Here is a 14728-nt window from a genome sequence, read left to right as displayed (position 1 = left end):
TAAAGATTCCAACTTAGAGTCTTTGCGATTAGTGTAATAATAATAAGAATGGTGAAATTAGAGATAAACCTCACTCAAAGAGCCTTAAAATTTTCTTTTTCTTTTTTTTTTAATATTTAAAATGAAATTTCGAGATTTACTAATTTTATAAATTATTTAATATTTTAAGAGATAAAAAAAATCTATATTACCAGTAAGAAATTTAATGATTTTATAATATTTCTAATTTACATTGTAAAAGTCCTAATAATTTACTGTATTTTATAATAGTGTAAGAAATTCAATAATTTTGTGAGAAATTTAGTGAATTTGTAAAATAAAAAAATAGTAATCCTGTAAGAAATTCAGTAATTCCGTATGATATTTAGTAAATTACAAAATTGTAATAATTTAGGTAAACATTAACATCGTAAGAAATTATGTTATTTATTAAAATCATCACAAAGTTGTAAGAAATTCAATAATTTTATAAATAAATAAAAAAACCACAAAGTTATATAAAATTGGGTATTTACTAAAATCATTACAAATACCACTGAAAATATTACAAATTGGTAAGAAATCCAATTATTTAAAAAATAAAAATACTTTTTTAAAAAAATGAGTGGCCAAAAAGAAAAATTACTAAAGTTGGGGTGCCTAAAATGAGGGTATGTAGTGACAAACTAATGGCGGATGACTAAAATGATAAAATTACGAAACGAAAATTACTAAAATGATAAAATTATATAATAACAATGGCCATATTGCAAATTTTTTATTTTCGGTGACCAAAGTAAAAATTTGAAAATTAGGTGATTTACTTTTAAACTTTTCACCGAAATTAACAATTGGTTTGAGTGTTTAAAGTAAGGTGAAGATTCAAAATAATTTGCCTCACTCAAAATATTCATAAACTTTTTGAAAAATTTTATGTATTTTTTATTTTTTAAAATCAGAATTAAATCAAATAATTTATAAATGTTGAGTGTTAAATTTATTATTATATCAATTTTGAATTGCAACCTCATCCGTTATAAAGTTAATGATGGTAAATAGAGTTATTTAGATAATTATTTTGTAATTTTTTATAGTTAAAAGAAAAAAAATTACACAATACTTTACTCAATATATAGATGTAAGGGAAGTCAATTAAAAATGTCAAAAACAAATATAATTTATTATACAGGATATTCAAAATTTTTAAAATCAAGCATAGCAAATTATGTTTAGGACAAAAATGTTTTTATACTTTTTTTGTTAGTGGTTTTAGCTTTAATATATGTATGAGATTTTGAAATTGGTGTAAATTGATATTTGTGTACATCTTTCATTATTTTGAAATTTTTTAAAATAAAAACAAAATTTCCTATGATTTTTCAATATAAAATCTTGTATTTTAAAATTTTAAATAAGTAAAATATTTAAGAATGTGGGTTTAACGTATGGCCTAATTTTTTTTCATTTTAGATTTTTTTTTGTCAAAAAGTAACACCTAAATTATATTTAATTTAACCATTAATTAAACCGTTAAGTCTATTTTTTTATAAAATAAGTTTAACTCACAAATTGGTATCTAAAGTATGTTATTTTTCTTATTTTGGTACAATCATTTTTTTTTGCCACAAGGAGTACCTAAATTATTATTTTAATTCAATTATTAGTCATACCGTTAAATTTATTGAAAAAATGATAACCAATTAAAAGTTTTCATGTGTAAAAAAAAAGACAAAAAATCTTATTTTTATATATTTTTTTACTTAATCAAGGTTTTCAGAATTGAACTAATGGTCAAATCGGTTATATCACTAATTTATTGTTTGATTAATTTGTTCTTTCTGATCAAATAAATTATTAAAAAATCATAAAAATAAAAAAATATATATTTAAAAATAGAGAAAATCAATTCAACAATCTTTTGTAGCTCGGATCATTCGGTCTGTACCAACTCGCAAGTCAATTGATTTCAACAACTATCTTTGGACTGACACCCAGTTTAGTTTTCGGTCCAACCGACCCGACCAACCTATCCAGTTGTAAAAGAACTAGTTTTGATTGATGAAAGAACTTTTTTTTATACTGTTGGTCAAACAAGCAAACGATAAAATTTAAAAATATAATTAAACACTAGCGTCTGAACCTTAAGAGGAAGGGAGAATTTTAAATATTGCTAGTATTGTCAAACAATTTTTAAAAAAAAATTATATGATATGATTGTTTATTATTAGCTCAAATTTTTAAATAAAATGCACGATTAAATTAAGAGATATATCAACTTAAGTAAAAAATAAAATAGTTAATACTACACCGATAAACGCACTGTACTTCTAATTGAAATCAGTATGTATTATTTTGAATTTCCCACTATTTTTAAAAGTATTTAATATACTAAATAAATTTCAAATATAAATTATAAGATTAGATTTAAAGCCGAAGCTTTCCCTCCTATTTTCTCACCAAACAAACAGATTCTGAAAGGAAACGGATAGCTACAACCAATTAAAAGAACCCCAAAAAGAAAAACCCTGCATGAACCCCATTTTCTTGTCAAGTTAAAGCTTCTTTTTTCTTTACATATCCCAAGAAACAGTCCTTCTACAAATGTTAACTTAAATACGTCAACGTAAAACCTCGCCAAAACCCAAAACGAAGGAACAAGAACCCACCACGTCATCATCTTCTTCAACCCATCGATGGCGGAACCTGGGATCACCCTAGAGCACCGCGGTAAACATTCATGTCTTGCCAAATGGACAGTCCCTTACAACCCAGAACTTCAGCCCGAGAAAATGATTTACAGTCCTTGGTTTGAAATGGGTGACTTTGAATTCCGCTCCGTGATAGTCCCAGGAAGTGATGCCCTTGCCCTTGCCCTTGCCCTTGGCCCTGACGCTTTCTTTTCTCTCCAAGTTAGAATCAACTCTCCACGTTACTCTTTCAGATTCGGTCCCTTGGCGTCTTATAAACTAAGCATTTTGAACCATGAAGATGAGTCAAAGTCTTTGACCAAAGCGTTTAAGTTTACTTTGTTTACCAGGAATACAAATATTCCTACCGGCGGTAGCTTACAACTTGCTAGTTCTGTTTTTGGTCCAAGATCAGGGTTTTTCAAGAAAGGTTCTTTGCATTGTTCTATTGAAATTTCCATTTTGGATGAGTCATTTTCATTTTCATTTTCAAGGGACGGTAACAATGACACTGAGATGGTCGACTATTCAGCGCATTCTTTAAGTTGTGACACTATTGTTTTGGCCGGGAAATTTAAATGGAAGATTAAAAATTTTAGTTTCTTTAAGGAAATGATCGAGACCCGCCAGCAGATGAGTAGCGCTGTTTTTCTTCTTGGGCGAGGTTTTGCTCATATTAGTGCCTCTACAACCAAGGTTAATGGAGTTGAGTGTCTGTCTTTGTTTTTGGAAGCTAATGAGATGCACACATGTCCTAAATGCATGGGTCATAATAAGCCTTCTTGGTGCTTGTTTCGTATATCTGTTTTGAGTCAAAAGGCATGGCGGAGTCATATGCATAAGGACTCGTATGGGAGATTAAATAAAACAACTCCAGCTCTAGGTTGGAATGATTATATGAAGATATCCGATTTGATTGGACCCAATAATGGATTTGTTATGAACAATACGGTGGAGTTCACGGTATCTTTCAAAGCAATCAAAGATTCTGCTGCTGTCCTTACATCTGGCTTTAAAAAATTTGGTGCCTTCAACAAAAGTGGCAGTTGTACCTGGAAGATTGAAAATTTTACAAGGTTGAAGGATATTCTGAAGAATGAAAAGATGATGGGAGTGTCTGTTGAGAGCAGTAAGTTTCAGGTTGAGGATCACGAATTTCGCTTGATTGTTTTTCCCAGAGGTAACCAATGTGAAGCATTACTTTGAAGTTTTCTTTCTTACATTCATGTCTACATTTTTGCTTTCTGAGTTGTTAATAGAAAAAGATGATGGTCATGCAAGTTTGAAGAATAAATGAGAAAGTAGCTAAACAACGCTTAATCCATATACATGTACAGTTGTACTATTCATACTTACACCTGTTGGAGAATGAAGGACAGAACTGATAGAATTGTTTGACACCAGGGCAATATCAAAAACCGATCTACCTTTCGATGATTATTGAAGCTTCGGGTCCTCAAGATGCCACCCAGGATTGGAGTTGTTTTGCCCGTTGTCGGCTATCCGTTGTGAATAAGAAGAATAAAGACAATTCTATTTTTACGGAAACACAGGGGCGTTTCTCAGAAGCTGCAAAAAGATGGGGGTGGCCTGAATTTTTGACTCTTGCAACTCTCTTTAATAAGGGTTCAGGGTATTTGGTTGAGGATACTGTTATGTTTAATGCAGATATTCTTATATTGAAGGAGAGTTTAGAAATTCAGGATGTCCTAGAGTCGAGCAATAAAGATGGAGAAAAGGGAAGGTGCACAATCACTTGGGAAATGAAAAATTTCGTAGCCTTCCAGCAAACATCATCGATGATTAACGATATATGCAGCAAATATTTCCAGGTTGATAAACTAAAGCTCCGAATCGGTAAGACAGTATGTAACTTTTTGTTGTTTTTCTGTTCCTTTTGCCAGTAGATAGTTTGGTAATTTTCTAATATTATAATATGCAGGGGTATGTGTATTATCTGACAACCTATGTGCATACCTGGAGTGTGATCCATCAGATTTGGTTGAGAATCTTTATGTTAGATACAAGATGACTGTGGTTAATAAAAAGCACCCTGCCAAAAGTATCTCCAAGGGGTCCTGTCTACGTACAGACACTAGTGATAGTCATGGGCGACTGCTGTTCATGGAACTATCTGATATGCTGACAGCCAGTGCTGGGTTTGTTACCGGTGAGATGGCTACTTTTGTTTGCGAGATCCTTGATTACTGTCCGTTGTTGGATCTTTCAAAAGTAAGGGTTAACATGCTTTTGATTTGAGTTTGTTTGGATCTTCGTTCTGTAACTTTTACCTGTTATTTGATGCTATGTTTGTCCAATTATAGCTGAATGTTTCATGCAGGTTCCAAGTGATGTTAAATCACATGAGCTTCAAGAAAATGGAGATAATGAGGACAACACCGGGAAGCTTCTTGCAATGGAAGGAGATCACTCTATTATTCTGAAAAAAGAATTTAGAAACGATCTTTTCATAATGGCTGGAATTTTGATTGGAATGCGGCTTTACCACAACCCTGTAAAACCAAATAATATTTTTCGCAGAATATTTGGATGCATTGATACAGGGCAGATAGATGTTAGTCCAGATAAATTCATGTCCAAGTTAGTTGCTTCAACCACCGGTGTTGAGTGCCTACATCAGCAAATTGAGAATGCACTTTTAGATGTGATGGTTGACTGTTGCCAGCGATTACAAGGAACATCCGGTGAGGATGCACCTGATACAAATGCAGAATCATGTCAAGATACCAATGAAGTTAGCTCTCAAACTAAATTAAATAGGCAAAGTAGTTTAGCAAATACTGTTCGATCATTAATACGTGAGACATTCTTTGGTACTGGAAAGTGTATGGGCAATTGTAGTAATACATCGGGGGAAGCTATTCTTGGACAGCATGATTCTACTTCTGAGTCAGCTGAGGAGACCTTAAGGCTTATTGTAAAGTCATTGAAGGCTCTAAATGATGAAGTTACACAAGTTACCTTAGAGCAAAGCCAAGAGTGTCACTTTGTGCAGAAGGTTTTAGCAGTACTACGAGAAGCTCCCAAGCATCTGCTACCAGATCTTGTTTCTTTATTGCCAAAATTAGCATGTCAGTTTGATCATAATGTTGTTGGTTCTGCTATTTTATGTCAGCTAAAAGAGACAGATGCAGACTATTCAATGCGACTACTTGTGAGACCTCTTCATCTGTTTTCACCTGATGATCTTATAATACTTAGTTTGCTGGAGTTTAGAATCAAACATTTTGTTTTTCAGGTTCTTGAGGCCATGTGTCAATTGAAGTTGGCTATGGATGTTTGGAAAAGTGTATTTCTTCAAGCCTCTAATGTTGTGGATGATTTAAACGGTGAAGCACTTGGAGCTGCAATCGCCTTATTATTTAAAGCTGCATCTCAGTGTCAGGATATCCCTTTAGCAGTGAGAATTAGAACATAGTTTTTATTTATTTCCCTTAGAAACCCCTCTTTGAATGTGTTTATCTTTTCTTTCTTTGTAGGTAAGTATTGTCCGTCAAAAGTTACAGCATTTAGGAGCTGATGTTTCACCTTTTGTGCTGGATCGCCTTGCAAAATCTTTGAATAGTTCTAATGACCTTGCAGTAACCATGTTACAAAAAATTGATTCCGTCTTTTCAGTTGACCAAGAACGCCTGTCATCTGGTGAACATGGGCCGGCAACTGAGAGTTTGCATGCAGGAGGTCACCATTTTTCTGATATCTTTATGTTGTTAAAGATGCTGGCCATACCCTCTATTGCTAATCAAACTATGCGGGCTTTTGAGAAAGGTATTGCAAATGGATTCATCACACATCATTTGGCGGAGATGGAAAAATGGGGTTCTTCATATACTGAAAGAGCTTTTATTTTGGTTTTTGGTATTGCTGATAAGTTGCTCCAATCTAGACGTCCTCCAGTGCTTGAGTTTCTGAGAAAGTTTTATTCAATATTGTTTAAACTGTCTAATGATGAGAATTATCAGAAGAAGATGCTGAGAAAATTGGTTGACCATGCAATGAGTGCGGCTAATAATTGCTTTGAAACTAGTCTGGATGTGTTGGTTTTCTTGGTGCACAAGGAATGTAAAGTTGCTGAACTAGTTGTAAGCATGGCCAGAGATGATTTTCAACTAGCTAATTCTAACCTCTCAGCCCTTCAGAGCAAGTTAGATACTAGAAATGATGAATATAGGCGTGTTGAAGAAGACCTCAAAACTGACCTTGAAAGAAGGAAGATAGAGGAATCAATTTTCTTACAATGTCTTCGTGAGGCTGAAGTTACTTCTCTTCACCATATGGTACTTAAATATAATTTCTTACCAATTCGAATAGTGAAAAACAAACTTGCTTTTTAACTAATTTTTTCTTTGACGACAGACTGAAATGAGCCTTGAAATGGATAGATCTACTCTGGAAAACAAGAAACTTTCTGAAAAGCTTCAAGTAATTCAAGATACTTTGTCTAAACAGAAAGATAAGTTCGTGAAGCTCTCCAATGAGAAAAAGGTTTTTTGAACAAAGCCTCTAATTTCTGTAAAAATGTTTGCATTGGCCCTTTGTTTAGCGTACTGAGGTAAAACTTAAATGATGCAGGAAGTAATTCAAGAGAAGAATGATCTTGCTAAAAAGCTGAGGACCACCGAAGCTGATAAGAACAGCCTCGTTGAAGAATTGAGAACAGAAGTTGAAGCTCAAAACGCAGAACAACAGTCACTTTCAAATGAAGTCCAGATGTTGAAGCAAGAACTTAAGCAGATCAAAAGAGAGAAACAGGAGAAGGAAGAGGAAATTGGACGCTGTAAGAACTATAATGATGAGCTGGAAGTGAAGTTAAATAGTTTGCAGGTTTGTTTCTTCTTACTTTCTCTGGGTCCTACTTATGTTAATGGTTCTTTCTACCGTAAATCTAAAACTTCACATTCAGCTCAATTTTGTTTTGCATCTGACCTGGTTGTCCTTGCTAGATTATCCTCGCAGAAGGACAAAAGCCTCTATTTGCTGTAAAATGTTTCCTAGTGCCCTTTGCCTTTGAGGAGTCATCTTACTGAGGTGAAAACTTAAATGATGCAGGAAGTAGCTCAAGAGAAGAATGATCTTGCTAAAAAGCTGAGGAAGACTGAAGCTGATAAGAACAGATTCGTTGAAGAATTGAGAACAGAAGTTGAAGCTCAAAAAGCAGAACAACAGTCACTTTCAAATGAAGTCCAGACGTTGAAGCAAGAACTTAGGCAGATCAAAAGAGAGAAACAGGAGAAGGAAGAGGAAATTGGACGCTGTAAGAACTATAATGATGAGCTGGAAGTGAAGTTGAATAGTTTGCAGGTTTGTCTCTTCTTACTTTCTCTGGGTCTCAGTTATGATAATGGTTCTTTCTACCATAAATCTAAAACTTCACATTCAGTTCAATTTTGTTTTGCATCTGACCTGGTTGTCCTTGCTAGAGTATCTTCGCAGAAGGACAAAAGCCTCTATTGGCTGTAAAATGTTTCCAAGTGCCCTTTGCCTTTGAGGAGTCATCTTACTGTGGTGAAAACTTAAATGATGCAGGCAGTAGCTCAAGAGAAGAATGATCTTGCTGAAAAGCTGAGGACTGCAGAAGCTGAGAAGAAAAACTTGGCCAAACAATCAAGAAGATTGACTTCACAGAATGAAGCTAAAGAAGCAGCACGACGGCCACTTTTAGATGAATTCCATAGGTTGAGACAGGAGAAACAAAAGGAAGAAGAAATTGAATACTACAAGACCCATAGTTATGAGCTGAAACAGCGGTTGGATATATCGATGGTTTGTTTCTTCTTACTTTCTCTTCATGAAAACTTTCTGGTTTGGATAATCTATATGTAAACTGGCTTCTCCGCTCTTCCTTCTTCCCCAATCACAACCTATGTTGTCCCACTACAACCTATGTTGCTCCGACCTTTTATTTTTTTGAAGCACCTATGCCTGGCACCTATGTTTTAACACATTCCTGGGCATGGTTAGAGGGATATAATCCGCATATACTCGTGTTAGATACATCCATATCTACCAATCAAAGATTACAATGGTGCCAAATTCATGCCAATGTGATGGAATGTCTCTTCCTCTACAACATTCGCACTTGGTTTTCTTGCCCTACATTTGCCTGTGTCCGGTCCATCACTTGTTTTTGCTATTACATTCTAGTACACATGCTTTAGGACCTACAAATTCTTGATTAGGTTCCATGCTTAAATTTAATGATGATTTAAGGGTACATTGGAAAGTAACAGACTAACCTCTCCAACATGGTGATTTAGTTCTATGCCTTGCTGTATTTTGAATTTCTTTATATGGAGATCAAATCCTAAAAATTGGTGTCTAAAAATTTTGTGCAGGGGAAGATCCAATCCCTTGAGAATTCACTGCATGAAGAAAGGCAAAAAATTACCAGCCTCATGGGATTTGTCCAGGAAAATCTGCCAATGGAGCAACTGCAAGCACTGCTAAACATCCATGAAAATTGCTTACGAATATTCCAAGCTACCCAACAACTTCGGAGAAACTTTCTGTGATAAAACCGCAATGAGATTACTCAGTCATGTACACCTGTCTTCCTAATGTAAAGCTGTAACTGAAACAATCACTTAAGAAAATTATACATAATCAACCATCACAATGAGGGAAAAACAATATGGACCAATAAATAAAACAACCAACGCAATGAGTTGGCAGCTGCAATTTACAAACCAATGTATCAAATATTATATACAAATTTTACCAGTAACAGGATTAAAGTTGACCGCTTTTACTTTATTAAAACACAATTATGTGATGGTCTGATTCCCACAAGTACAGAAGTTCTACAGGTAGAAAAGGGTTTATGAAACTTTACAGTGAATCAGAAATTCATTTCCCTCTTACCACGTCGACGAAATCATCATCAGTGAGCCAGTCATTTGACTCCTCAACTTCAGAATCTTTATCTCGACAACTTGTTTGGCCTGCTTTCTGCAAAGCACCACGAGTTTCTAGTCTCTTGTTCAGCTGAACCCAGTCATTGGATCCACTGGATGAAAGAGCTTTGTCATGCTGTGTTGACTTACGCACTGATGCTCTATTAGAAGTATCGGTATCATCGTCTTCCAGATCACTGAATGAAACATCTTCTTCATGTTCCAGGTTTTTCTTGATGCTCAGGGAACTTCCACTGGAAAATTCTGCTTCTTCTAACCATTGCTCAGTGTTGTCCTCGCTGGAGGTAATCTCTAATCCTTCTGCCGCATTTACGATTTCACTGACCTTTTCCTCAGATACAAAAGTTTCTCGTTTTGTCTCACTAAAATTGCCACTCTGTTGAGATGCATCAGGACTACTGTTTTCAACCTGTACATTCTTATTCTTTTGCAGCTTCTGCAAAAGTGCGTCTCTAGTTTCAATAACCTGCAACATAAGTACAACCTTCATTAAAATGGTTTTGATTGCTTAAAACATCCACATAAAGTAGTTAAAATGGAGTGCACAAGAAAAAACACATGCATATCATTGGAGATAAAAGAGAATATACTGAAGGAGAAAATGTTAATTATATATTTTCTAAACGCCCATAGTGGATTTGATTAAATTCCTTTCTCTAGATTTTGGTGGATTTGCTACTGGTAAGTCCCTACCAACTTGGTGAACCAACTTAGTCATTGCTTTGCAGATTAAAGATAGTAGACATGTTCTCGGGATTCACAACATTTCTATACCAGAAAAGAAGGGAACTCCATACAAAATTTAAAATCCTAACCTCAATGCTCTCCCCCATTTGAAAATATTCAGTATGTCTAGACCATTGCTTGTTTCACCACTAAGGTCCAGCCAAGAATGCTTATTCCTTTGTTTGCAATCTTTCAACCAAATCCAAAATCAGCTCCAGTAGCTGATGCCTCAAATATTATAAATTTTCCACTCCAAAATGGAGAGCAACATAAAGGAGAAGCATTTCTTAGGGAAATGAAGAATAGAATGAAGTTGAGGAGGGTGTGATTTTTTTGCTCCATAAGTTGCAGATCATGGATTCAGAAGATAGTGGGCCCATTTCATGGAGTTTTCAGCAGGGCACTCTAGTAGTTGCAAAGATGACCACAAAACTTTCAAAAGTAGTAGCAAGTATATGTATACTATAGACATTATTTACATAAATACAAATTGAGCATAATTACTACACAACGACTGCAGTGTTCATGCACCGACAATGTATACAGGAATATGTAATTGAACAAACAGCATCAGGCTATTAGCTCTTCCAGAAACAAGAACATGTTAAAAAAAAAATAATGTTGGATGAACTAAGTTGAAAAGCAATATAACATGCGTCTATATTAGTCCTACATCTCCCATACCAGAGGTGTGTGTTTTGTGGCAGAAAGGAAGATAAACGGAAAACAAGTACAATTGAACAAAACAATATAAATATATTAGATCTCTTACCTCAGGGCTTGATAGAACCTCAAAATCATGCTCATTCAGTCTTGGAAGCAACAATATGAAATATATCATCCAAAACCTTTCGTCTCCCAAGTTATGCTGAAGGCCAACTCTAAGAGCTTCAAAACTTGGGACTAGGTGTTCGACATTTTCAGCATGTTCTATCTGATCCTCAGACATTTTGAAATCTGCAGTAATAAGCCAATACCTTGTTACCCATAAATTTCCATTAGCTTTCGTGGAAGAACTGGAAAAGAGAAAAGAAGCTAAAGGGTAAGTTCTCCCCAAATACCCTTATATAATATGCTCCTATGACGTGAAGACTATGGTCCAAAGTAGTGGAGCCTTAATCTCATCACAGCGCACAAATCAGAACTTCCCACTTGAATGCCAGCCATAAGCAAGCCAATTCAACCAAACAAGACTAACAACGCCCCCTTGATAATATTGCATTCAATGCATAAGTCACGCTGGCCTTATGCACATTTTACTCTAATGGCGAATTAAGCAACACCAGAAACAGTGCATAGGAAATCCCTTCTAATGATGAAAATAACTAATCTAATGTTCCACAATTGTAGAAAAGGTCAAGTACTGCAAATAATGGAGGAAGCTGCCTCAAATAACAAAACAAATAAGCCTAGTCTATTCTGCATTTGACCTTCCTTGCTACTACAACAGATTATAGATGTGATTTTGAAAACTTAATACTTTGGAGAACCAATTAAAATCCCTAGCTTAAAATCTAACTAGGTGTTAACAATAATGAAGTAAAACAAATGCAATATACAGAAAATTTAGTTTTGAAGAGATTAAAAGGTTTTAAAAGAAAATACCGTTATGTAAAGAGAGAGGAAAATCAGTCCAGAGCTCTGGTCGGTTGGAAATTTCTTCAACAAATTTAATCACCTCATCGGTAATTCCCGGCACTCCGTCATCGTAATCTTCATCGTCATCATCCTCATCATGACCACCATGATCATCTTGATCCGGGAACTGTAATAAACTCGAAGCGAATCTAGAGATCTCCGTCACCGCTCTGTTACTTGATAATAACGAAAGCCCGCTCTTGAAGCTGCCACCGATCTCCGCCAAATCGTTGCGGATCCCCAGGAGCTTATCTGACTGCGGCTCTTGTACTTGTTCCTGTTCTAGTCCTCCCTCGGAGGCGGTGACGGAAGGCTGCGAAGGAGGCGGTGCTAAGAACGCAGCGACTCCACGTAGTTGGCGGCCTATTGTTTCCCCGATGAGAGAAAGATCGTCCTTGACGCCGCCGTTTAGGTTGGTGGGACTGTGATCTGGTGAAGACGTGGGCGAACGAGGAACTTCGGATTGGAGAGACTTCAACAGCCAAGACATTATGGAATATTAGTATTATAATTATTACTTTTTACAGTTAGCTGAAATTTGAGAAAGAAAAAGAGCATAAAGTTCAGCTTTGCTCCCTCTCTCTAGAAATTTATTTTTTCTTTTGTTTATAATAAATAAAATTGAATTAAAAAAGAAAAAGAGTTGAAGTTGAAGAAGTGAGTGGCGGTGGCGGTGGCGGTGGCGGTGTTTTAGCGTTAGTTGGCGGAGAGGAGAGGCTTTAATTTATCTATCCATTGCTTTGTTTGTTAGTTTTTTGCCTTTTTCTGGACACTCTTCTATTTAATTTTCCCTTCATCGCTTTCCCTATTTTCTTTTTTATTTATTGGATTTAACATAACATTACCATATCTCCACACGTGCCGTTTTAGCTCTTCTCCCATCAAGTTAATCAAAATCGTTTTGGTATGCATGTACCTTCTTTTACTAAAATAGGTATTTACTTTTTTTAATGCATGTGTTTTTATTTTCAAATATATAATTCATGAATAAACTTTTATCCCAATGGTAAGAGTATTATGTTGTAGGTATGAATGCTTGAGTAAAACTTATTTAGAAGACCTTTAAGAAGTTTGGATGTGATTCACACCGTAGTAATGAGAGCTGCTAGGAGATTTTCATGTGTTTGGTAAGATACACTTTGAGTTCTTGATAATAATAAAGCCTTGGCCTTCGCTGGTGGAGAGGAGAGAGTTTGAGGCTTATTGTGGGTTTTATTGAGCAAATGTCCTATCACTGAGGTCCTATTGATAGGGTGGTAGTTGATCAGATTAAAGGAGTGTGTTCAAATTAAATTGATATGACCATTAAGATCAGAGCTTTGTTTTTTAGAGTTGCCACCGAAAAGTGATGGAGGGACTAGTGTTGGTCTTCCTAATGGATTCTTTAAGATTCGATAGGTCCTTTCTCGTTGAGACATTTCATTTTGGCAAAATGGGAATGCAAATGAAGGTCACTTAGCAAGGTTTTCGAGTTTTGATGTCAAATAGGGAGAACAAAATAGAAATCTTCTTCCAGTTGAAGGAACTAAAGAGATTGCTATTGGTTGTTTGCTCTTTAACTTATGACAAATTTACCTGGTGCAAATGCTTTCACGTGGTAAAAAAAAGGTGAGGGAACCTCATTAGGGAGAACTAATGGAGTTGAGCAATATCAAAGAGATCATTTTCCTTTTCTGCCTTTTGCTTTTCATCCTTTATTAGACTTTTCTATTTCTCACTAGGATAGTTTTTTCACTTTATTTGCGAGGCCATCAACCATAACGATGTGGAGGAACATATTAGCTCGCTATTCTTGAGGATGATCTCTATATGAATCCCATCTTCTCTCCTAAATGGAGTTAGTTCAAATTTTCGGTGAATAAAATCTCAAACACACGAACGGAACTCGAACAGGAAAAGAAGAAATAGGACAAGGCTCCAAGGCATGTATCAAGCCATTATCTTTAAGGTTATATTCGCCCCCACCTATCTTTGGTGTGCAAATAAGTTCCAAGCAAATTAACCTCAAGGATACAATGAAGCCAATGATTATTTGCGTTTTGCACTGACGAGAATAGTCCACTATGCATTGAGCAATGTATAACTAAAATTCAATTTCTACAAAGGATCTCTGCAGTAATACTTTATAGAATAATCTAATAATATTAGAAAATGAAGGAAGGAATGAAAGAATATTAGAATTTGTTGGTGTGTTTTTCAAATGAAATCACATTCCTATTTATAGGAATTTTTATGTCTCTTCATAGAGATATCTTTCATCAATAGGTGTCTTTCTGAATAATAATGTCTTTAAAATAAATACATAATTATTCATTTAATATTATAACTATTTTATAATATTATTTAAATAGTTATAATTCTTTTTCAAAAAATCGAATAATATAATCTTTTGGTTAATTACACCCATTCATTTATAGTTATTGAAACACTATAAATATTTGAAAATGTTCCAACAATCTCCCTCCATTTTCAAAATATTTTAGATTTTGATATTCTTGTGCATTGACTGATGTTGAAATCATTGTGTGAGATGTGTTCGGTTAATCAAATGGAATAGTTGGTTCAAAGCTTAGTCTACCATACAATTTCGATTAACTTTAACATATGAACTTTGAACCAACTATTCCATTTGATTAACCGAACACATCTCACACAATGATTTCAACATCGGTCAAAGCATAGTATCTAAGGGCACTATTATGGTCATGTGTCTGTGTCCTCTTTTCATGAGTGCTGTCAGAGCCAAGCCTTTAAGCTCCTAGA

At 35.0% G+C, this 14728-nt stretch overlaps 3 protein-coding genes across 4 annotated transcripts; 2 read left to right on the top strand and 1 right to left on the bottom strand.

Annotated features, from left to right (window-relative positions):
• Positions 1–2672: 2672 nt before the first annotated feature.
• On the top strand, positions 2673–4361 carry LOC121218373 (uncharacterized). The gene is made up of 3 exons (XM_041095544.1): positions 2673–3846; positions 4071–4299; positions 4352–4361. Exons 1-3 carry the CDS (start codon positions 2673–2675, stop codon positions 4359–4361), a joined length of 1413 nt encoding a protein of 470 aa, XP_040951478.1.
• A 938-nt stretch (positions 4362–5299) lies between these two features.
• On the top strand, positions 5300–9456 carry LOC107901329 (vicilin-like seed storage protein At2g18540). The gene is made up of 8 exons (XM_041095214.1): positions 5300–5841; positions 5926–6087; positions 6167–6964; positions 7044–7172; positions 7260–7511; positions 7737–7988; positions 8214–8450; positions 9023–9456. Exons 1-8 carry the CDS (start codon positions 5335–5337, stop codon positions 9197–9199), a joined length of 2514 nt encoding a protein of 837 aa, XP_040951148.1. The 5' UTR covers positions 5300–5334; the 3' UTR covers positions 9200–9456.
• On the bottom strand, positions 8667–12755 carry LOC107901327 (uncharacterized). Of its 2 annotated transcripts, XR_005914456.1 has the most exons (5): positions 11933–12755; positions 11100–11284; positions 9549–10067; positions 8924–9193; positions 8667–8848 (listed from the first exon to the last, which is right to left on the bottom strand). XR_005914456.1 is itself a non-coding variant. In XM_016827277.2 (4 exons), the coding sequence occupies exons 1-4, from the start codon at positions 12453–12455 to the stop codon at positions 9152–9154; spliced, it is 1269 nt and encodes a 422-aa protein (XP_016682766.2). In that variant the 5' UTR covers positions 12456–12755; the 3' UTR covers positions 8667–9151. The 2 variants fall into 2 exon arrangements, 1 of the variants encoding a protein (XP_016682766.2); XM_016827277.2 differs by having other exon boundaries at positions 8667–9193.
• Between the last annotated feature and the right edge of the window lie 1973 nt (positions 12756–14728).

This window comes from Gossypium hirsutum, chromosome D06 (assembly GCF_007990345.1).
Source record: "Gossypium hirsutum isolate 1008001.06 chromosome D06, Gossypium_hirsutum_v2.1, whole genome shotgun sequence".
NCBI classification, from domain to species: domain Eukaryota; kingdom Viridiplantae; phylum Streptophyta; class Magnoliopsida; order Malvales; family Malvaceae; genus Gossypium; species Gossypium hirsutum.
This window is presented reverse-complemented; position numbering and strand designations above follow the sequence as displayed.